This window comes from Peromyscus leucopus, chromosome 14 (assembly GCF_004664715.2).
Source record: "Peromyscus leucopus breed LL Stock chromosome 14, UCI_PerLeu_2.1, whole genome shotgun sequence".
NCBI lineage: Eukaryota > Metazoa > Chordata > Mammalia > Rodentia > Cricetidae > Peromyscus > Peromyscus leucopus.
The window spans coordinates 84,417,451-84,439,782 of NC_051075.1; the positions used below are offsets into that span (position 1 = coordinate 84,417,451).

At 41.5% G+C, this 22,332-nt stretch overlaps 1 protein-coding gene across 2 annotated transcripts in view; it reads left to right on the forward strand.

The window, feature by feature from the left end:
- The window catches only part of Rapgef5 (Rap guanine nucleotide exchange factor 5), a 235,315-nt gene that overhangs the window by 120,811 nt on the left and 92,172 nt on the right, over positions 1-22,332 (forward strand). For both annotated transcript variants that reach the window (XM_028880927.2, XM_037210915.1), the window contains exon 9: positions 11,784-11,909. In XM_028880927.2, the coding sequence (XP_028736760.1) occupies positions 11,784-11,909 (126 nt within the window). The remainder of the gene's footprint in view (positions 1-11,783; positions 11,910-22,332) is intronic.

Consider the following 22,332-nt stretch of genomic DNA (forward strand, 5'->3'; position numbering starts at 1 on the left):
GAATGAGGCAGGCTTGCCTTATGTGCCTGGTATTGCTCATTTCCATGGGAGTAAACTGCCTAGTTTTGACTTGAAGGCATTTCCCAAGAAAGACCCTAAGTTATCCATACAGAACTTCTCCTGTATCCGGGATTTCAATTACTCACTGTCCAAACGTGTTATGTTAAATAGAAAGGTCCCCCAAATACACAACTCATGGTCTTAAATTGTGTGTCACTCTGAGCAGTCCACCTCCATCCTACTCAGGATGTGAATTTTTTCTTTGTTTAAAGTATCAGTACTGTGTGCACTTCCTTCCATTAGTCACTCGGTAGCTGTGTGGTTATCAGCTCAACAGCCCGGGTGTTGCAGGGCTTCTTCAGTTTGCTCTTCCATAATATCCTGATGTTATAACACAATGCCTGCATCACTCATCTCATCCCATAGCTGCTGCATCATCTCACATCATCACTAAAAGGGTGACTATGTTACAAAATTTTGAAAAAGAAAAAGACCATATTCACATAATGCTTACTATAGTATATTGAATTAGTTGTTCTCTCTTGCTATTGGTTACTGTCATTAATCTCTTACACTTCTTAATGTATAAACAGAAGTGCATTGTATGTATGTAAAAAATAGGGAGTTCAGTACTATGTGTAGTTTTAGGAACTCACTGGGGATCTTGGGATGTGTCTTCTTCAGATAAATGGTGACTATTGCATAATGATTGATAGAGGAGATACACTTTCTCTCTTCGTCTCTCCCTTCCTCTATATATCTATAGACTTATAGGTAGATGATAGATGATAGATAGCAGATAAATAGATAGTAGATAGATAGATAGATAGATAGATAGATAGATAGATAGATAGATGACAGAATCTACTTCTCAAAGAAAGCAAAGAAGTAGGAGTTGATCCTTATGACTGGCCATCTCTTCAATCTGATAGAAGAAAAAGAGCTTGCAGACATGCTGTAGCATGCATCAGCTGCCAGAGATCCTGTGCTGTGGGTCCCTAATAGCTAAATCACCAATCAACAAGATTTTGAATTGGATACCTCAGTGTCAATGACCATTTACTTTATATTAAAATGAAACATTTGAGGACTCATTGTGGTTACCCTACTGGCTTTCTCTTTGAAGGTCCAAAATCTATTGATTGTGATTAAAATAATCACATTAAGCTTTTGTCAGTCAAACTGTACAGGTTGTAGTATTTTAATAAATTATTATTGTTATAATATGATTGATGCCGTAGTTGAGTTTATATTGAAGTTCTATTTCAGGCTTCAAGCATGCAGGAGTTTCCCAGCTCTGCATTCATTACTCAAAAAGTTATTAGGTCATTTGTTTATTAGTGTAATGTTTGAAAATGTAAGCTGCTGTATTTTTGTTTGTTTTGAACTCATTCTATGGGCAAAAATCTGTTTGAATGTAATTTTATTTCTCAAAAAGGTATATGAATTGTGATTTTACTCAACAATGATATCACCACTAATACAGCTGTGAATTAGGAGTGGTGTAAGACCAGGGCAATTTCAGAAGGAAGATGGTTATGACCCTCATGTATCTGATAAAGCCTATCCACTGTCATCTAGAACACCCAACTCTATCAGCATGTTCTAGAAACCCATCCATGTGTGTGCATCTCCTGTCTTCATTCTAGAGTATATTTAAAGCAATTGACACCAGTTCCTATTCCTTCTTCCCAGTATATGACAAAATAGGCTACTGTGTAGAGACTGTCCCACAGCTGTTGAAAACTCTGGGCATAAGAAGGAGTACGATCCACCTATCCGCAGGAGATAGTTATCCGCAGGAGATGGTCTGTGTTGACATCTCTCTCTCTCCTATTAACAATGTCTCTTTCCTCCTGAGACACTCCTTGTTTCGGTGCTGTGTGGTATGGACAGAGTGAAGAGAACTGGGTTTGTACACACGTCCTTCTTCCTTAGCGGTTGCCTTTGCGGAGGCCCTTTGCTCTTCTAGAATCTGTAAATTCCTGCAGGGGTAGGAATTTGTCCTGCACAGCCGAGTAGGCATGGTTTTCAGCTCCATAAGATGGAGTGTAGGGGTTTCACAGGGTCAGCATGAAGCAGTGTGGAAAATGCCCTCAGAGGCTGGGTGTGTAGCCCAGAGGTAGTGTGCTTGCCTACCCTGAGGCCCTGGGGTCCCTCCCCAGCACTGCAAGAAAACAAAACCAGTCATCAAACCAAACCAAGCAACCAAGCAAGTAAACAAAAGCCCAGACACCTGCTGTCCTAGTGTGCAGTGTCAAGCAGCGAGGTTAAGAACTCCACCTCCGGGGTGGAGCATTGGCTCAGCAGCTCAAAGCACACATACTCGGACAGAGGACCTGAGTTCTGTTCCCAGAACCTCCATCAGGTGGATCACAACCCCCTGTAACTCCAGCTCTGGGGTATCAGGTACGCTCTCCTAGCTCTGTACCACCCTGCGCTCATGCGCATATCCCCACACACAGACACACATACATAAACTTCATTAAGTTTTTTTTAATACTAAGAATTCTGCTTTTGTGACAAAACTGCCTGAATCCTTCTGTTTACCTGGGGAAGGTAATTCTCCTGAAGCTCCCATTCCGTCTCTGTGATAGTGTGAGTGTTAAGATCTAAAATCCCAGCTGTGGTGATATTTTTGTGTATGCTCTAACAAATAAAGCTTGTCTGAAGATCAGAGGACAGAGATAGCCACAGAGGTTAGGTGGTGGTGGTGCACACCTTTAATCCTAGCACTCGGGTGGCAGAGGCAGACAGATCTCTGTGAGTTCAGGCCACCCTGGACTATACAAGGTTAATCCAGTCTAAAGGAGAAACAGAGCCAGGCGGTAATGGCTCACACCTTTAATCCTGGTACCTGGGAGTCACACACCTTTAATCCCAGCACTAGGAAGGTTGAGACAGGAAGTGATATGACTGGTCGGAGAAAGGAATATAAGGCGGGAGGAGACAGGAGTTCAGAGCCCTTTCCCCTGAGGACTCAGGGGCATCCAGTCTGAGGGTTCCTGGAGACAGGATCTTCCCTTTACAGCTGAGGAGTTGGCGAGGTCAGAGGTGGCTGTGGCTTGTTTCCTCTAATCTTTCAGCGTTTACCCCATATCGGGCTCCAGGTTTTTATTATAAGGCCAGTTAGTGTTCGTGCTACACCCAGCGTATACACTGAACCTTTCCTGAGCCCACGTTCATTGTTGTTGTTGTCGTACTGAACCCTTCCAACCAGTCCTACGAGGTCGCAGTCACCACCATTTTACAGGTGAGATGGTGCCTAGTGGGCTGTTCTGACCAAAGCAGCCTGATCCCGAATCCTGCTTTTAACCACTGTGCAAACTGCCTTTCACATTTTATAAAGTGAGGATATGCCCACAGAAATTAGATGGTGGTTTTGAGTATTAAATGAAGATGGGAAGAAGGGAGGGAGGGGAGGAAGAAAGCCGGGGAGGAAGAAAGCCGGGGAGGAAGGATGAGAATGTAACTGTGTTGCTAGACCGCTTGCCTAGCATCCAGGAAGTCCTGGGTTCAATTTCCAACACAGCATAAACTGATCCCTGATGGTCAGTACTCAGCACTGGGCAAATGGAGACAGGAGGGTCAGAAGTTCAAGGTCATCCTTGTCTCTACAGCCAGTTTGAAGCTGTTGTGGGGTCCATAGACCTTATCTACAAAAACAAAAACAGAAAAGCAGGAAATGATATAGTGAATTCCTCCTCCAAGTTTAATTTTAATTACTAAAGTGTATTATGCAGTAATCAGTAAGAGTTTATTTGAGTATACTGAATTTATGTTTAACAGCATTTGAGTACACTGAATTTATGTTCAACAGCATTTGAGTACACTGAATTTATGTTCAATAGCATTTGTGTTGTGGTTTGTTATTCCAGATGTGATTCCACAATGGTAGAAACTTAATTTAACTTCTCTTGATAGCAGTTTTTACACGATGATTTAGAAAAAGTGATTTGTGTGTGTGAAAGAAGGTGTGTGGTGGAGTGTGTGTGTGTCTGTGTGTGTGTGTGTGCACTCACCTGTATGCACATGGAGGCCAGAGAGAAGATCTTTCATTGAACCCCGAGCTAGGCTGGAATCCAGCAACGCCCAGTGATGGTCCCTCTCCACTCCTCAGTGCTGGGGTCACAGGTGAGCACACGGGCCACGCCTGACTTTTAACGGGAGCACTGGGGACTCTGAGCCTCCTGCTTGTGCAGCAAGTGCTTGCTCTTCCTGCAGAGCCATCTCCCTGGCCCAGAAAAAGTGAATTCCGTGTTAAGGTAAAGCAGTTATTGTTGTCAGATGTGAAAACTGTGTTTTCCACCGTTGTCACAGACAGCATTGCTCATCCGTCCTCCGTATGTCCTTTACTAAAGGACTCCTGTCCATGCTTTATTCTTAGCCCCAGGGGAGTGGACCCACATTTTATGACTCCATTTACTGAGGAAACAGACTTTTCACTGCATCTGTAACATTGCTCAGACTGAAACCATATGAACAGCTTTAATTATGCATTACAGAGAGTTTTTTTCTTCCAGAAGAGACCTTGAAATAGGCTTTTAAATAACTCTTCTGACAGTTACACATTAATCCTTCTCTTTTTCTGGCTGAGCAGTGTTAGGTAAACTGTTTATAATTAATTTCACATAGATAAATTAAATAGATCACAAATATGAAAGTCTAGACCAAGGGCTCTACGTTATCTTGCCTCTTTTGTCCCTAACAAAGCTCCCAAAATATATTAATAAATTCATGGGTTTCTTGAATTAAATTACTAAATTACAGAGCTGTGAAAGGGACCCCCAGAGAACATCTGGTTTCGGTTTGTATTTCCAAGACTGCTGTCTTATGAACCATGGAGGATTTGTGATATCTCTGGGCTGGAAGTCCTCCCGGGAATAAAGTGCCATCCATAAACTTCTCTGAAAATTTTCTGCCAAGTAGTTATTTTACAAGTAGTGCTGTAGAATTATCCAATGAAAATATTAGTACATCAAAAATTAAATGGAAACTGGAAAGTCAAGACAGGAATATTCCTTCTTTAATTAGAAAACATGAAATAAGTATAAAAGTTAAATTAATCTGACACATATTTTTAAGTAATAACATTTGTTATTTAAAATGCAAATATTTGATTCATGCATCAATGTGTCTGGTTCAGATAAAACTGTTTTCTTATATTTTAAAAAAAAGTCTGTCTTTAGGATCTTCATCAGGACATGAAAAGGTTTTTGAAAATTTGTGTTGTGGAAACCAAGAATATAGCCAGTGCCTCTCATCTCATCCATCTGTTGCTGCTGATGGAAGCAGTTGTTTTCAGAGCGGTGCATGGGACTCACGGTGTCTCAATCAGAGTCCTCGGAGGTTCTGTCCAGTGTGCACAGCACAGTGGCTCCCAGTGCTCACTCCCAGCTGGGACCAGTCCTGCCTGGCCTCATTGACACTCATCCCCTCTGATACTCAGAGGGGCACACTGGAAGGAGAGAAGGAAGGGAGAGAGAAGGAAATGGCTTTCTGTCACACAGCTGTATTACCGGCGAGTCTGGCTGAGGTTTTGTGGGATGTCAGCATCTCCTCCACAGCAGGAGACAGAGAATCACTGAGGGTGACATGGAAGTCTCAGGTATGAGCATAGAAGAATCCTCCAGAAATTTACCACTTTAAGAATACAATCTTTAGGGGACGAGAGAGATGGCTCAGTGGTTAAGAGCATTCACTGCTCTTCCGAAGGTCCTGAGTTCAATTCCCAGCACCCACATGGCAGCTCACAGCTGTCCGATGCTGTCTTCTGGTGTGCAGATGTACATACAGACAAAATACCCATATACATAAAATACATAAATAAATAAACCTAAACAAAAGAGTACGATCTTTAAAGAATGCTAATTATTTGCAGGTAGAAATAGCCCCCCCCCCCCAGTTTCCTTGTCCTGTCATAAAGGAGGGTACTTAATACCATTTATTCCGTTCTCCCCTCCCTTGTACTGATTAAAAACACAACTTCATGATTGGTCCATATATTTGGCATCATCTCAGATTATAGGGCCCATTCAAATTCTGACAAACAAGAAATGTACTCTTTGGAGGAAGGCTAGGTTGGTAAAAGTATTTAAAAGTAAAAGTCAAATGGACCCTCAGTGATGCTCTAGATCAACAGTTGTCAACCTAAAGGCTGTGACCCCTTTGGGGTTGCATATCAGATACTTACATTCCAATTCACAACAGTAGCAAAATTACAGTTATGAAGTAGCAACGAAAATAATTTTGTGATTGGAGGTCACCACAACATAAGGAACTATAATAGTAAAGGGTCACAGCATTAGGAAGGTTGAGAACCACTGACCTAAAGCATCACTGGATTCCTAAAGTCCAGGTTCCCTGTAGGCCAGGAGATGACAACCACAGACCCTGACTGTGCCTGTACTAAAGTGTTACTGGACATAGCCTGTTCCATCTGCTTATCCACCACCCCCTGCTGCTCCAAGGTTTCACCTGCAGAACCAAGTAGTTGTGACATACAACCTGAGATACATACTGTCTGGCCTGGTATGAAAACTGTCCTAATACTTGCCACTTAGATGTCTGCCATGTGCCTTTGTTTCTTACACCACCAGCATCTTCTTCCAGATTCTTACTTAGTCAATAACTTCTGGGAAAAAGATACCTTCGGAAAAGAATCTCCTGTTCCAGTGGTTGGAACACTGATATTTACATTTCTGTCTAAGGGTAGATTCTTATCTTCTTTTCATACTCAAGGGTATTAATCTTGAAGATGTGTTCACTCACACTCTCGCTCTCTCCCTCTCTTCCCCTCACCCTTTCTCTCCCTCTCGCATGGTCAAATTTCCTTGTGTAGTACATGATTTCTAACATAGATGAATATGCTGAAGTACCCCTCATCTCAACTCTGTCGAGCCAAAAGAATTCCTGTTCTCATCACTCCTCAGTTGGGGCCAGTCTGCCACATGTCCTTGCGATTCTCTGTTGGCTGCGTGTTAGTGAAACTGTCCCCTAACCAGCTCAAGAGGAGGTTCCTCTCCTCAAAGTCACAGATGATCTTTGTCAAATTGATAGTTATTTGGAAACATCTTATCTGATACTCCAGCAGCATACTGGAGACTTCCCCTCCACCCCACACACATTGAAGCCCTTTAGCCCTCCAGATTTCCCCTGACACTGCTCACTCTTCCTGTCTCCTTTCTGATTCCCTGCATCCTCCCACTTCAAAACACTGCAGTCAGCTCTTTGATTAATATCCCTGCATTCAAACAACCAAAGCAATACCATCTATGCTCTGGATGGCCCCGGCATCCTGCCTCTGCCCTCAGCTTTGCTTCTGAACCTATAGACTCACAAGCAAACCCAATTGGGACTTTGAGTAGACACCTTCCTTCCATACTCCCCCCATATTTACAAATATTTAGGAAACACCCAGATAACATCTGCTGACACTGCTTTGGAAATGCATCTAGATGCCCTCATGTTCTGTCATCTCTTCCATGTAGCACGAATCTTAAAAGGTCTTATTAATAAAAACAAACCTGGAGCCAGGTATTGGGGTGAATGCTGGAAGATCAGAGAAACAGAACAGGCCACAGCCAACCTCACCTCACCAATTTCTCAGCTGATCCTGTTTCCTCAAACTGGAAGACTCCAAGTCCTGGTCTGGAATGAATCTCAGCTGAACTGCTGCTAAAAGCCTAAAAGCTTAACAAACCTAAAAAGCCTCTAGTTCCTGATCCTCATGCCTTATATACCTTTCTGCTTCCTGCCATCACTTCCTGGGATTAAAGGCATGTGTCACCATGCCTGGCTGTTTCCAGTGTGGTCTTGAACTCACAGAGATCCAGGCAGATCTCTGCCTCTGGAATGCTAGGATTAAAGGCGTGTGCTATCACTGCCTAAACTTTTGTTTAATATAGTGGTTGTTCTTTTCTCTGACCCCCAGATAAGTTTATTGAGGTGCACACTATATCAGCCACACCTCCATTGCCTCAAATGGGTGACACATCCTGTGTGAAAACCCATCTTCTTCGTGCTCTTCTAGTTCCAACTACTTCGTCCTTCGCATTGGACTCAGTGGTCCTCTATATTGTAAATCTGTTTGTTATAATTTTCTGCTGAAGCCATTCTAGAAAAATCATCTTGTTCAGAACAAGAATCCAAACTTTTTTTTATAGGCAAAACACTTTCATGTATTTTAATAATATTCATTGTCTTACAGATCAGTTAATACCAAATTTATGTACAACATATTTTATAGCATACCTGATATCATGAGCTCATATCTTAACAAAGATACGTAATTTTAAGAAGTAACATAGTTCATTTTTATGAAGACTAATTATAATTCTCACTATTAAACTAAAATTTACATTCTATAAATTCTGCATATTTCTGTTTTTGTTTTAACTAAGTGCAATATTGTCCTGTTGATGTAAGCTGCCATGTGTTCAGTACCCAACTTGACTCCTCCAAAAAGCAGAGAACATTATTCTTCATTTCATTGCTGTGAGGATCTTTATTTTACCTCATTTTAAAATCTGAATTGAATATATTTGTCTTTGGCAATACAAAGTATGTGCAGCAGGTAGGGCTACTATCAGGCAAACTCTTCCACTAAACTAAATATCCAGAATAGCAATGAATTTATTTTTAACTGAAACACATACATATTAGATGCGTGCCATGTGATATTTCAGTGTATCTATACATTCTATAAGTTGAAATCAGGCTAAACATGTTTATTTAAACATTTATTTATGACAGAGACTTTAGAAATACATATCCCTTGCTTTGGGAAACATACATTGATTAGTGTCTATAGTCACCTCACAGGGCTATATTTTATATTTAATTTTTTTCTTGAATACAGGCTTTTTGTGTGCACTATATTCTGATTACAGTGCCCCCACTAGCTCCTCCAAGATCCTCTTCACATCCCCTCCCATCTGAATCCACACCCTTTCTGTCTCTCCTTTAAAAACCAGGCAGCAGTGGCTTATGCCTTTAATCCCAGCACTCAGGAAGCAGAGGCAGGTGGATCTCTATTTGAGACCAGCCTGGTCTACAGAACAACTTCTAGGACAACCAGGGTTCCCCAGAGAAACCCTGTCTCAAAAAAAAAAAAAAAAAAATCAAACAGTCATCTAATAAAATAATATAAAACAAAACCAGGCAAGCCAGAATAGGACAACACAAACAGAAGAAAAAGCACAAGGAACACATATAGACAGATGCAAAAACACACTCATTTGTGTACACAGGATTCCCATAGAAACTGAAAAGTAGTATTCATAATTTATGTGCAAATGACCTGTAATTTTTTTTTTAATGTCTTAACAAAACATTATAATACAAAGATCCTCCAAAGATACCATTGAGTTCTTTTTGTGTTGACCATCTACTGCTGGGCATGAGGCCTGCCCTTAAGAGTGGTTTTGTATCTCCAGTGAGACTCCATTGAAAAGAACTACTTCTTCATTTGTAAGTGGTTATCAAGTGGAGATAGCTTCTGGGGTAGCGATGGGGGCTGGTGTCCATTTCTCGTAGTGCTGAAACCCCATCTGGTGCAGACCAGTGCTAGCCTGTGCGTGCTGACACAGTCTGTAAGTTCATAGATGCCTCAGTCCTACTGCATTCAGAATGCCTTGTGTCCTTGCTGCTCTCCATCCCTTGGTTCTTACAGTCTTTCTGCTTCCTCATCCAGAGTTTCCTAAGCTCCGAGGGAAGGGATTTGATACAGACATCCCATTTAGGACTATAAACTCCTTAGATACCCCAGAAGGAAACTATATGGTTGGATCCTGCACCTCTCTGACCATCTCACCAACTAGCCCCTGACCGGTTCTGTCTTACTGGGATGATATTCTTTTTTGGTCCTTCAGCCTCGGGTCCTTGTTCTTTTGCTTAAAACACTCTTCTTTGGGAATTAACATCATCTCTTCCTTGCTTCTTGTAGGTCGCTATTCAAATGCCTTCTTAGTAGAAAATCTCCTGATGCTGTGGTGGCCTCTAATCATTGCTCTGCCCCCTCATGCTTTATTTTTTTCTCTCCTGTCACATACCACCTAGTATTTCTATTTTTTTTTTTTTAATGTTGTAGAATCTTCTTTCTCGGATGAATGTAAGCTCCAGGGACATGAGGGACGGTGAGGAATTTAATTCTATAGCTGTAGGATTTATGGTGGGTAGTGATCAAGTGAAGTCTACTGAATGAGTGTGTAAGATAAAATAGACAAGATATGGATCTGGAGAATATTAAGTGATGTTGCATTAAATATATATGTTTAATACCAGAAAGACTGTTATTGGATAAGGGATAGCCCTTGTTCCAGTTGCTTTAAAAGGCAATACTATTCTCATGGACTGATATTAAGTAACTTCAAGAGTTATCTGGGGTGATACGGGGCTTTCCAGCAGCTGGGCTGTCCACCATGTACAGGATGTCTTAAGATAAACTGAGATCCTTGTCCAAGGAAACTTAGGAAAGAAAACTAAAAACACCACTTGTGAGGAATGTTACAAACCTCAACCTCACACTTTAGTGGGAGAATTCTGCTTGCTGCCCTCTAGGGGTCTGTGATGGCTATTTGGAGAATTTCTTTTCTTCTGAACCCTTGGGAATAAAGTTGTAGTTGTTGCTTTGCATGTCTGGTTTTATTTCTGTGATGCCATTCGATAGCATGGGTGCCTTTCACACAGCAGCCACTAAGACTGTAAAGCTGGCTAGGTGGCGATGGCACACACCTTGGATCCCAGCACTTGGGAGGCTGAGGCAGATGTACCTCTGTATGTTCAAGGTCAGCCTGGTCTACAGAGTGAGTTCCAGGACAGCCAGAGCAGTTACACAGAGAGATCCTGTCTCGGGTGTGTGTAGGGAGGGGGAACGGGCGGTGGTGAGGGTGGACCATGAAGCTTGAGTGTTCTCAAAAGCCCTGTCGCCATATTTGGTCACATTACTGAGTATATTCAAATCCTGTAGGTTATATTGGGTGAATAAAATTCAGTGGTTTTGACTAATCCTGCCAAGTTAACTTCAGGTTTCTTTATTAGATCATGCCTTGGTATGTTATGTTTGTGTAAACCATTTAAGAAAGAATTTGAGTAGAAATAGTTTGTAATCTTTGTGTTAGAATAACCTTTTTTTTTTTCCTATTCTAAACTCCTAGACTTACCTCTTTCCTATTATTACTACTTAAGACCTTCAGTATATAGAGATACATGATGTTCAGTGGGTTGTTTCTAAATGCTTGTGAGTGCTTTTACTCATGTCCTTATAGTAATTTTCCAGTTGTGGAAAAAAAGTTTATCCCATAATCTTCTTGCTAACTGTATTTGTCCATGGAATGATCCACTCGAGCTAAAGAATTAGGAAGTTGTAGACTGTTATTTTTAGGACTCTGTATCACTTCACCCTTTTTGCCAGAGTGGTTCCTGGCTAACTTTCCCATGAATTTTTAACCTTTTGCTGGGCTTTGCTTATGTAACAGGAAACAGGCTGTCAGGAACAAACAAATACCAACCTATCAGGCGCACACGTAGTAGCAAATGATTTAGTTTGCCCTTCCAGCTCTTAGAGTAGACTGATACATGCTCTTAGTTTGAAGTCTGTGGCATGGTATCTCTACACTAAAATAACACAGATTTAACTTTGGAAAGGCAAAATCTTTTACAAAGGCCATGATTTAATTCAGGTCACAGGGAAAATGCACTTCATATAAGGTGAACTTTGTGGTGGTGTCATGTCCTGGGACTGTGGATTTAAGTATATCTTCGCTTTTTCTCCAACTCTTAAGGCTGGGGTGATGTGCAAGCTTCAAGAAAGAGATGATATTGGGCGTATTGAGCTGGTCCAGAAGCTGACAAGAGAAAACTGTCAGTTTTTACAAACAGACAAAAAAGAACCAGAGAAGTCTGAACAGGTAAGCCCCTTTCCTCTTGGGGATGTGGATTAGAATGGGTGGGAAAATGGTTGAATATATGAAGGCGAGAATCTTTTATTTAGAATTGCTTAGGATTTTACCTCTGCAAGCAGTCTTCTCAGTGAAGATGATAGAGGCTCTGAACTCTTCAGCTAGTGGTTTTTGGAACTGGGTTTGTAAGAGAACTCTTCTCAGAAGTAAGCCACATGGAAATTTAGACAGCCATGAATGCATATCTATCATGATTCTGAGTTGATAAGCCTCCCAGTCTTACACTGTAAATTTTGTTCCATTAAATAGTACAGAGAACATAGATTTTTGAAAGACTATTCCAATGTACTTTTATGTTTACCTTGGTTGTGGATCTCATTTCCAAAGGAAGGTATCCCAAGTCACTAGAAACAGATAAGGACAGAAAAACAGATTATAGCTGCTCTTACTGAGGGCGGGTCAGATGGAGACTTCCCAGTAGCTTCTGAATGCTGTGTTCCAACAAGAGTGACATTGTGTGGATACAGTGAAAGCTGGGGAAAAGGACGAGCTGCTTGGTTCCCTGAAAGCAGTTATTCAGCTGGAGCCTTGGAGCTGAGAACGCTGCCCTCAGGCTGGGAAGACAATGTAGCCACTTTCTCTTGCTGTATATTGTGTTCCACTGATTGTTGTTTGTAAGAAGACTTCACTCTTACTGTCCAGGACTGCTCACAAAGGAGAACAGTTCCCCGTCTTTCTCTGGCTATAATTTTTGTTTCACATTTTATTTTCAAACCCTGCCAGGGGAGAAGCTGCTACACGCTTTTTCAGTCCTAAGTCTGTTGATACAAATGACAGGATTTTACTGAGCCGGAGATGGGTTGGGACTCTCATGGCTGTTTAGCTTACTAACATGGGATATTTTCAACAGTTTGGCTTAGCATTTTGACAGTTGTTGTCTCAAGTGGTGAGAAAGGTAAGGTGATTTCAGAGCCTTGACACTGAACTGTTGCAGGGATAGCTGTTGGCTTTAAGGTACAGATGGAAGATTCAGACACCTACCCTTTTGCTGAGTATTGTAGGAAAGTTCAGGTACTTGTTTAAGGTGTTAAAGGTACCCTAGAGCTTGCCTGTGTCACGGCCTAATTCTTACCCCATCATATCCTTAGGATATTTGTACATCTCAATGTGTAGCTTCAACTTCTCAAGGTGCTATTTAGGATTCATTTTAATCAGGAGACCAGTAGCTTTCATTTGCTTTTTGATTTCAAAATGCACTGAGTCTTAATGGTTGATGGTGTGAAAACATGCTGTAGTTTAATTGAGGGTGTTCTTTCCTGGTTGTCCTTTAAATGACAACTCTATCTTATGGGTGACAGCAATTGAGATGCATTGAACCAGGGGCAACTTGAGATAGGACAGAGTGATTCAAAGGTAAATGGTAAAGTCTCACTCCACAGGAACTAAATGCAGACTTCAGCCATGAAGAGCTCTGTGCTGTTCACAAGACACCTGGGTTGCCTTTGTTTTGTAATTATTTTAATCCAGAATATTATAGTCACTGCTAGTGACACAAACTGTAGAAATCTGAAGTTGGTGCTAGTCATTGGGAAGCCTTTTAAAGGATCCAGAAATTTCAAGTGTGACGATTTGCAGCTTGGCTTATGATTATTTTCTTTCTTGCCCTTAAACCTTTTAAAATCTCTAAAATGGAGTTTTTTTAGAAGTTTTCACAGTAATGCTTTTTAGTTCTTGCATGAATGTCATATGACATTCACAACTCTGAAATGTTTGCATCTAAGCGGAAAGAAGATGCATAAACAAACATTGGAATGATGACTTTTCCCTGTAGACTTTCCCATCGAGCTTAAAGTAAGGAAAAGTGACTGTCAGGGACCTTCCTGTCTCACTGGCAAATGTCACCTCAGCTGCAGTGTGGCCTCCATGTACAGGATAGCACCATTTGAGTCAGTCAGCACCCAGAGCTAAAACCGATGTGCTGTTTGATAAAGGAATGGCTATATATCAGGTGCCTATGTGTTCTTACAGTCGTTATCTAGAAATCCAAGCCTTCTGGCCTTATTTTAACTGTTCATATCTTGAGACTCTGTTGTAACAATACTTTTGCTAAATACAGTGTTCATGAGCTTCAGTGTCTTTGCGATCTCAGGCCTGTGCTCTTGCTCCTGGAAACTCACAGCACGGGCAGAGGAAACTGAAACTCACCAATGTAAACCCAAGTCCACTGTGCTTCCTCTTCTAATTTCCACAGTAATGACCCAACCCTGCAATTGTGTACAGATTTCCTTTCTTTCATCGTTTTAAAATCCTTTATCTGCCTCATCTACCTTTCCTGGCTGAAGCTAAGAGTGGCAACATTTAAGTTAGGATCCCAACTGCCTGTTGGATTATTCTTTTTACTCAGCTCCATTCTCCAGTTGCAGAACATCACGTTCTGTTCTCCTCATATGCATATGCCCAAACAGGGAGGTAACTTGGAAGGATAACTACTGGGCATGGCCTAGAGTTAGTAACCAAAGCCCTTGTGGCTCTTGTCCTATTACAAATTTAAGGTATTAGAGTCTTCTGAGTGGGCATTTCTAGTATTTTCTTAAATTGGCAAATGCGATGATTATAAATTCATGCAATCATAAAAGTGTTTCACTGTGTGCTTGTGCTGAGGTGTTTCAGGAGGGAAAATTAGAAATGTAATTATCATGTTTCTTGGGAATCACTGAGCGTAACTATTTTGTGTTAACTAGCTATAGGCAAAATTGAGCATCGCTCATTTCTAAGTGTTGATAATTAATATGTGAAGACTTAAACAAGAAGACAAAAATGGGACTGTGTCTTCTAAACATTATGATGGGAAAATTAACGTTCAGTCATTAATTCTTTGAAGAAATTAACCTATTATGTAGGCATAGAATTTATAAGTCTTAATTCTGTGGTTATGTCAGGAGCAAGCAGGAATTCTGCACTTGACCTTGGAGAAAGACCGATGTTCAGAAAGAAGGGCCTGGCAGCAAAGAGCATTTTGGGCAGAGGAAGCAGCCATTGGTGATTCATGTGGAATGAAAAAGGGTGGGCTGAAAGGAAGGCTAAAATGTAGTTGTGAAAGACCTAGTAAGCCACCCCAGTGAGTTTAGACTTGTCTTTTTGGCAAAGGAGAGCCATCAAAGAAGACAAGGGACGTGGCTAGTTGTGGGTTTTGTCAGACCTCTCTGGCTTCAGTTCAGAGGAACACTTGGGTGAGGAAGAGGGAAATGTTGGCGAGAATCTTATGAAGCTATTGTAGTCGATCTGATGAGAGGTGTCAGCCTGTGGGAACTGAGAAGGCGGCAGATGTTAAGAGCTGTATAGGCATGAAATGACGGAACTTGGTGATTGATAATTGGGAATGCAAGTCCTATTTTATATTAAATACCTTTTGAATGCTGATTGTTTCTTGAATACGGAGTAGAAATAAGAATGTGTGGTTGGTTTTTTCTTGTTGTTGTTGTTGTTGTTGTGACTCAGGGTGGCTTTGAATTCATGGTCCTCCAGTCTTACTTCTCAGAGCGCTGGAATTACAGGTCTGTAACAGCATGCCTGGCCGGGAGTGCTCTGTTTATCACTTTTGTTTAACCCAGAGGGTTGTTCACTTTGGGGCTTTGTCCCAAATCACATGAGCTTTGTTTCCGTGAGCTGTGCTGAAATTGTCCGGGATCTTAATATATGTCTGGTTTATGAGTTGCTAGTTGGTTAACAGTGTGGACACCAGATAAACTTTTTTTTTCCCCCAAAACAATTCCCCCTTGAAATATCTTCTTCAAGGAGCATCTCTACTTATCCCTCCTCTCCTGGCTGCAGTACTACCTGCTTTGTTCAGAAGAGGTCTCTATTACGGTCAGGCTCCTTCTTTGGACCTATGTCTTCTGAGTTACTTTGACTAATACTGTTATTCTAGAATGTTCTCTTCATATTCATTCATCCATTAAACTTACCCCTTAGGCTGATACCATAGAGAATTTAGAATAACTGTGCTGGCTCCCGTTCCTCAAGAAGTTAGTCTAGTTGTGAAGAAGAGAGTTGCTGCGATGAGTGGCAGCCCTGCCGGAGGGATGCGTTGAGAGCCGCGAGATGAAAGCTGGGGATACTGGATTATTCTCTCTGTAGCAGAGATAAGATTTGGTGTGGTTTTAAAGTAAGGTCGGGTTGGATTTAAACAATTCTAACTGCAGACTGCCCGGTCTGACGGATCGGAGAGCCGAAGGCGAGGGTGGTTAGGTAGAGCTCGGCTGGGGAACTCCATCATCAGCACTTGTCATTGGAGGAAGGACACGGAGGAGCTAGGGAGCTCAGGTGACAAGAGGCATGGTATCTCTGAGGAAGAAGAAATGAATGCAACAGGCAGCCCTGGAGAAAGGGGACAGAATGATGGGAGGTGGGGAGGCAGGAAAGGGAAGGCAGGGGTGTTTGGTACTCTACACATTTTACATCAGTGAAACAGATACACTGAAGTTTCTGTGCAGACGTGGGTGCTTTTTTCTGGAATGCAGGTATAGTATTTATTAACCAGGAAACTGAAACTGTTCCTCTTGAAATATAGCTTATGCTTTGTGTGCATTAGACACACCAGCGGTAGCTCCCGAACTGACTCCCCCAGTTTCCACTTGTAGAAATTGTATGTGAGCAGTTGTTCAGCAGGACTTTCCTGAGGGGCTTCGTCTCCACCCTGCCTCTTCCCACCCAGTTTTCTACGGTTCCTTTGTTAAGTCTGAGGACCCACCCTACTTCCTTCCCCTACTCGAGTTCACTCATGAGATATGGGTGGGAAGGGGACTTGGCACGGTCTGCTGCCTACCCCAGGGAAAGCTCCCTGTCGCTCCCCCTGGACCGGAATTTCCTTTTCCCTGTTTCCTGCAGCCTCATCCTGGAATTCTACAGACGTCAAAGGGGCTCCTTGTTTAAGGATTGCTGAGAAGTGGTTTAGTGATTCTGATTGCTGTCACTCTTATTTACATACTCAGAGTTTGTTCCTATGACCTTATTTTAAAAGTAGGGCTGAGTGTAAGGTGGCACTCTTTTTACTCTATATAAAACACTCGAAAGTGTATGGTCATACAGTTTATATTCAAGTTGCATTGTACGTGAAGGTGAGAATAATTTCAAATACTCTCACCAGTATTTAAAGTTTGCCAATAAAATTATTTAAATGAAAAACTTCTTAAAGAGGAATAGAAATTAATAGTATCATTGTCTACACTGAAAGCCAGACTTCAGATGTCATAGTTACTTCTTAAGACTTTACGTTGCCCATCTATTAAAAAAAGAAAAGTCACCACATTGAAATCATGTTATTTTTCTTGATAACAAGATCCTGATTTGGGGGTTGAGTTGGTATGAAAGCTATTTTTTCATAGGAAATAGGCTTCCTTGAGTGAATTATTTTGGTCCATTTTTGAATCAGTATCAATCTGGCCTCAGAGTGACACAAACAGTCTGGCCACAGAGTAATACAAAAAGTAGGAGATGGTAATTTTTGCTCTTAAGAAGTTTACAGTCTAGATTAGATTTTGAACACAAAGAATACAAATTCCTTCAAGACATTGTTTAGTGAAGTCTCAATAATTCCATTCTGCAGGTGTTGAGAATGAGGGGCATAAACCCAGCAAACACATTTCACAACTGCAGCCTTCCATGTTCTCCCACCTGTTCAGGAACAAGGCTTACAAATCTGATTCACTCTGTGTGCTCCTGGAATCCTAGACTTTGTTTTTCTCTCTCCAAATGGCAGCTCGACTACCAGAGTGTCCAGGGCTGCCTCGTGTTGTCTGGTGGAGCCATCTGCTCATGGACTGTTGTTACAGGTTCTCAGAAGAAGCCCATTGCAAATTCTGCCCCCCGCTTAAATTAGCTTCAGTGTTTTTAAGAGAGAAAAATTTGTCAATTTTTTATTATGGTATTTTTTTTTCTAAATATGTTCAACTTTATTTTGAAAGCCCAGATAAGAAAATGGATCCTGGCTTAGTTAGCTTGATTTGTCAAACTCCTGCTGTCAAAGGATCTTTTTTCAATGCTGTACAAGTGTTCTCTAAGTTTATTAGGTTCTTATATTGTAAAACTAAAATAGCCATATCATCTCCACCATGGCTAGAAAATAATTAAAGTGATGTATAGGAAACCAGATTACTTTTCTTGGCTATTGTCTCCCTTACCCCCATTCCCATGGTAGCCCTTTCTAGAACCTTGACAATACTATAACGCTTTCCTTTTCTACCTCCATGCATAAGTGTTCTAAACTAATATAACTCCATCAATACTTTATCAGCCATTGTCTGGGCAAGTCACTCTGTAACTCCTTGGCAGATTGATTTTATTTAGATTCCTCGTGGACACTTGAAGACAGACTACTATGGAAAAGATGCCCAAGCAGATGGAGCCACTATAAGAACCATGTACCAGTGAAGAAAGGAAAAGCAGAGCTATGGAAGAGTAGAGAGATAGAGGCACTAACTCATGGTGTGCCTTGACTCCCAGGGAACTGTCCAGACACAATTACCTTTGTAGAGCAGCTCCACAAGGGAATCCAAGGCTAAGTTCACTTAGTGGGAAGTGAGATTGCAGATATGTGAACCCTTTGAATAGAGACTTCATGTAGTCAAGATACATGTACAACCTTCCCCAAGGAGAAGGCAGACTATAAGAGGGTGGAGGAGTGGAGAGATAAGAAGGACTAGGCATTTTAGAGAAAGACAGGCGTGATGGCCTAAGAGGACATGGCAACTGTAGGAGCAGTCAAGTGACCACAGCATTATGTGCCTGGTAGAGACAGGGGCAGGTGACAAAAGCCTGAGGGTATAGGACCTTGTCAGTTTAGCCTAGTGCTGCTGGCCTTAGGACACCAAGCTGGGGAAAACACTGAGCTCTTGTGAAGATTTGTGAGTGCGAGCATTGGCTTGAGCATTTGAGATTCCTCTGCTGAAGGGTGGGGATGGGTTTGAGGGTGAAGAATGGGTCACATCCACTCCTTACAAAGCTCACGTTCTGACTCCTTTCCCATGGTCTTCACTCTTGTTTTGCATGAAACAGTAACCAGCATGTACATTTAAGGTCTGAGGGGAAAGCTCAGCTCTGGGGACTTCAGTTCCAGAGAAGACAGAATATCTACTTATAGCATGGTGGTTTCAATTTATTATCATTTCCCTAAAATATACCACTGCATTGCCACTTAGCTTTAAAGGGTTGACTTGACTTGGACTCAGCCTGGGCTTTGTAGAAACAAATTGTGAGCATACATACAAACTAGGAAGCTTTTGTTGATGATCATCTGGCATACACTCACTCAAGTGCAGCTTACTCTGTTGTATGTATGCCTCATATGGATTCAGGCAAAGTTTACTCGTCTCAAGTGATTCAGATGCTTGAGTTGAGAAAGAAGAAGAAAAGGAATTTATTAAAGATTTTCATGTAGAATTCGAAAAACCTTTTTCTTCCTGCGGTGGGAAGTGGGTGGGAAGGAAAAATCCCATCTGGTATCTAGCAGCCCTAAATGTTGTGCTAAAATAACAAAAATAGAGGAGTGCTAAAATATCCTAACAGAACATAACAGACTGTGGGCAAGTGTACAGTACACACTTTTCTAATAAGTCATGCTAAATATCCATATTTTCTTAAAACAAGACTATGTTCCTATTTGCCATTACATGAAAATTTTTGTCTTTAACTTTTTGTTTGATTTGTTTTTGTTCCTGTCTTAAAGGAGAGCCTCACGTGTGCTAGGCTGGCTCAACACTCTCTAAGTAGCCAAAGATGACCTTGAACTTTTGCTCCTTCTACCATGATGTCCTCAGTGCTGGGGGTGGGACCAGGGCTTTGTGCATGCTAGGCAGGCGCCTTACCAACCAAGCTTCTTCCCCTGGCCATGTCTTTGACTTAAAAACTGTATTCTGTTATTGAAAATGAAAAGATTATTACTTAGATCTTTAGAAGTCAGCGGTGTGGCACTTCGGTTTAGCTAGAACAGACTGTGGGATCTCTTTCCCGATGTTTCCTCCCTATATCAAAAGGTGGAGAAATAAGACATTGCATGTGCGTTCATTTATTATACATTTGTACACAATTAAGTGAACAAAGTCAACAATTCTTTTGATAGTCCTTTATAGCTGTCTTCTCTGGGCAGGTTCCAGGACATGATTAAAGCACGGTGAATCATAATAAAAAAATTAGAGGATCTTCAAGATCCAAGAAACAGTTGAAGGGACTAGGGATGATCACAAGACCATAGCAGGAAGTGTCTTCGGGGCAGGGATTTTTAAGGGGCTCAGGAACAGTAAATGAGTCATAAGAGCATCTATCCTGTGACCCCAAAGGTTGAGTGGGAGTGGAATTTGCCAAGGTAAAATTTTGACCCTTGTGCCAACAGAGAAGAGGGAGAGTGTCAGATGGTAGAGATGACTCTGCATGCGCTTTGCCTTGATCTGAATTTACTGTGATAGTCTTATGAAGAGCGTACTAATGGTCCTCTATTGGTTACACACACCATGAAATCCCAAACTGGATTTATGGTTGCCAAATGCTGTAAGTTTCTGCTCAGTGAACTCACTCTCACTGTTATTACAAATCCGGAGATTGTGATTTTTTTTTTCACCGTCAATTGTAGTAGCGGAGTTTTCCTCTGAGAATTCTTCGATTTGGCAGGAACTTTAGATGCCATGTGTTTTGTGTTAGGAAGAAGCCGTTCCCTTTGTACACTGGCTCCTGATAAAATGGGACTTATAAGCAGTCACCTAAAGATGGGTGTTAAGTAAAATATGATGGATTAATTCTTTGGGAGGCTTGTTAATCACAAGAAAATGTTAAAATATTTCCATTGGTTATATTTTCCTAGTAAAGCATATATCTTTAGCCTCTGTAAACAGAAGCAAAAAAACTCACTAGTAAAAACACAGCAACTAAAACTCCTGTGGGCTTGGTAGAGAATGTAAGTTACCCCTAGGTGCTCTTGTATTTGTATATTGTGAAGTCCTGGGTCAAGACTAGCATAATTGAAATGGCCCTTGGCTCCAATAAACTGCTTCTGTTAAGCAAATTTCCCTTCTTTATTAGCAGTTACCCCATCAGAAAATTAGCATCTCATGAAAGCAGAAACCAATAATTTTGTCAGCAAAATATAAATGGGGTCATTCAGTACTTCTCATTAAACACCCATCAGGAAGCACATATCCAAAAATTATCTCAGTATTAAAACAACACTCAGATATATCTGTAAAAACAGGGTGGGAAATAGGGTAATTGAAGCTATGAAGATGATTCTGTCCCCTCTAATAGTAGGTGTGACTGGAATTTTAAAAGATGCAATTGAGTAAAAAGGCAGAGACAGAAGCACATGTGGCCAAGCTGGCAACAGAACGCTCCTCCCACAGGCTGAAACCCTGGAGGTGGGGAAGGAAGGTTCTGAGCCTAAATGAAGTAGAATTCACACCCTGAAACAAAACAGAGGAGATAACTTGGGACTGCGATGTAGCTCAGTGGGAGAGGGCTTGTCGAGCATGTGAAGGACAAAGGACTCCGGATTCCATTGTTAACCACACACACACACACACACACACACACACACACACACACACACACACACACCAATGATATCTTGTTTTACATTTAAAGAATGTACTTGAATGCCAGGTGCTTGGACGCAGAAACCTTTGATGACTCCTTGAACTACTAAATGCCATTTTCATTGTGACTTGGCGAGTACACCTGACTTTTTATTTTACAGTAGATCCTATTTCTGTCAGAGTCACTAATAAAATTTCTGATGTTACTCATAATCTTGGCATACTAAGGAAGTTTGCCCGGACCTGAGAAAATTCACCACACCCTGGAGAGATCCTTCTTCCTGGAGATCAGCACAGTTCTAAATGCATCCACCACCTATAGCTGCTCTGCTGTGCCCCCTCCCCCACCTCTGTGGTTTGCCATTTTTGCACCTTAACTCTGATTTACACCTTACATTGTACACATGGCTAATTGGGGATCTCTGTGGAGGAATGCAGTGAAGGAGTGACTGGTTAATCCAAAACCTAAGTTTTGAGATTGCCTCTGTGCAGAATAGAACAATCGGAAATGGTGCCTTCTCCTTCTGAATGCAGAATGACAAGCTGGATGTCTCAGCCTGGTGACCCTGTGGAGGGACCTAAGGGTTGGGTATACACAGACTTCTATGATGAACTGAAGTATTCCTTAGCTGAATGAAGTGGGCCACAGACACTGGGGATTGGGAGCCTTTGGTTATGGAGCTGTCTTCAGGCAGGGCCCTACATGTGGCAGTCATTTACCTACCACACATAAAATTCCCATTGCTGAAGCCCTGCACAATTTTTAATGTTGGTGGTTTAAACTTCTTTCTTAATGCATAGAGGCAAGTTTTATAGAGACCTGGTGATATTGGTTTATTATTGCCCCCATTCAT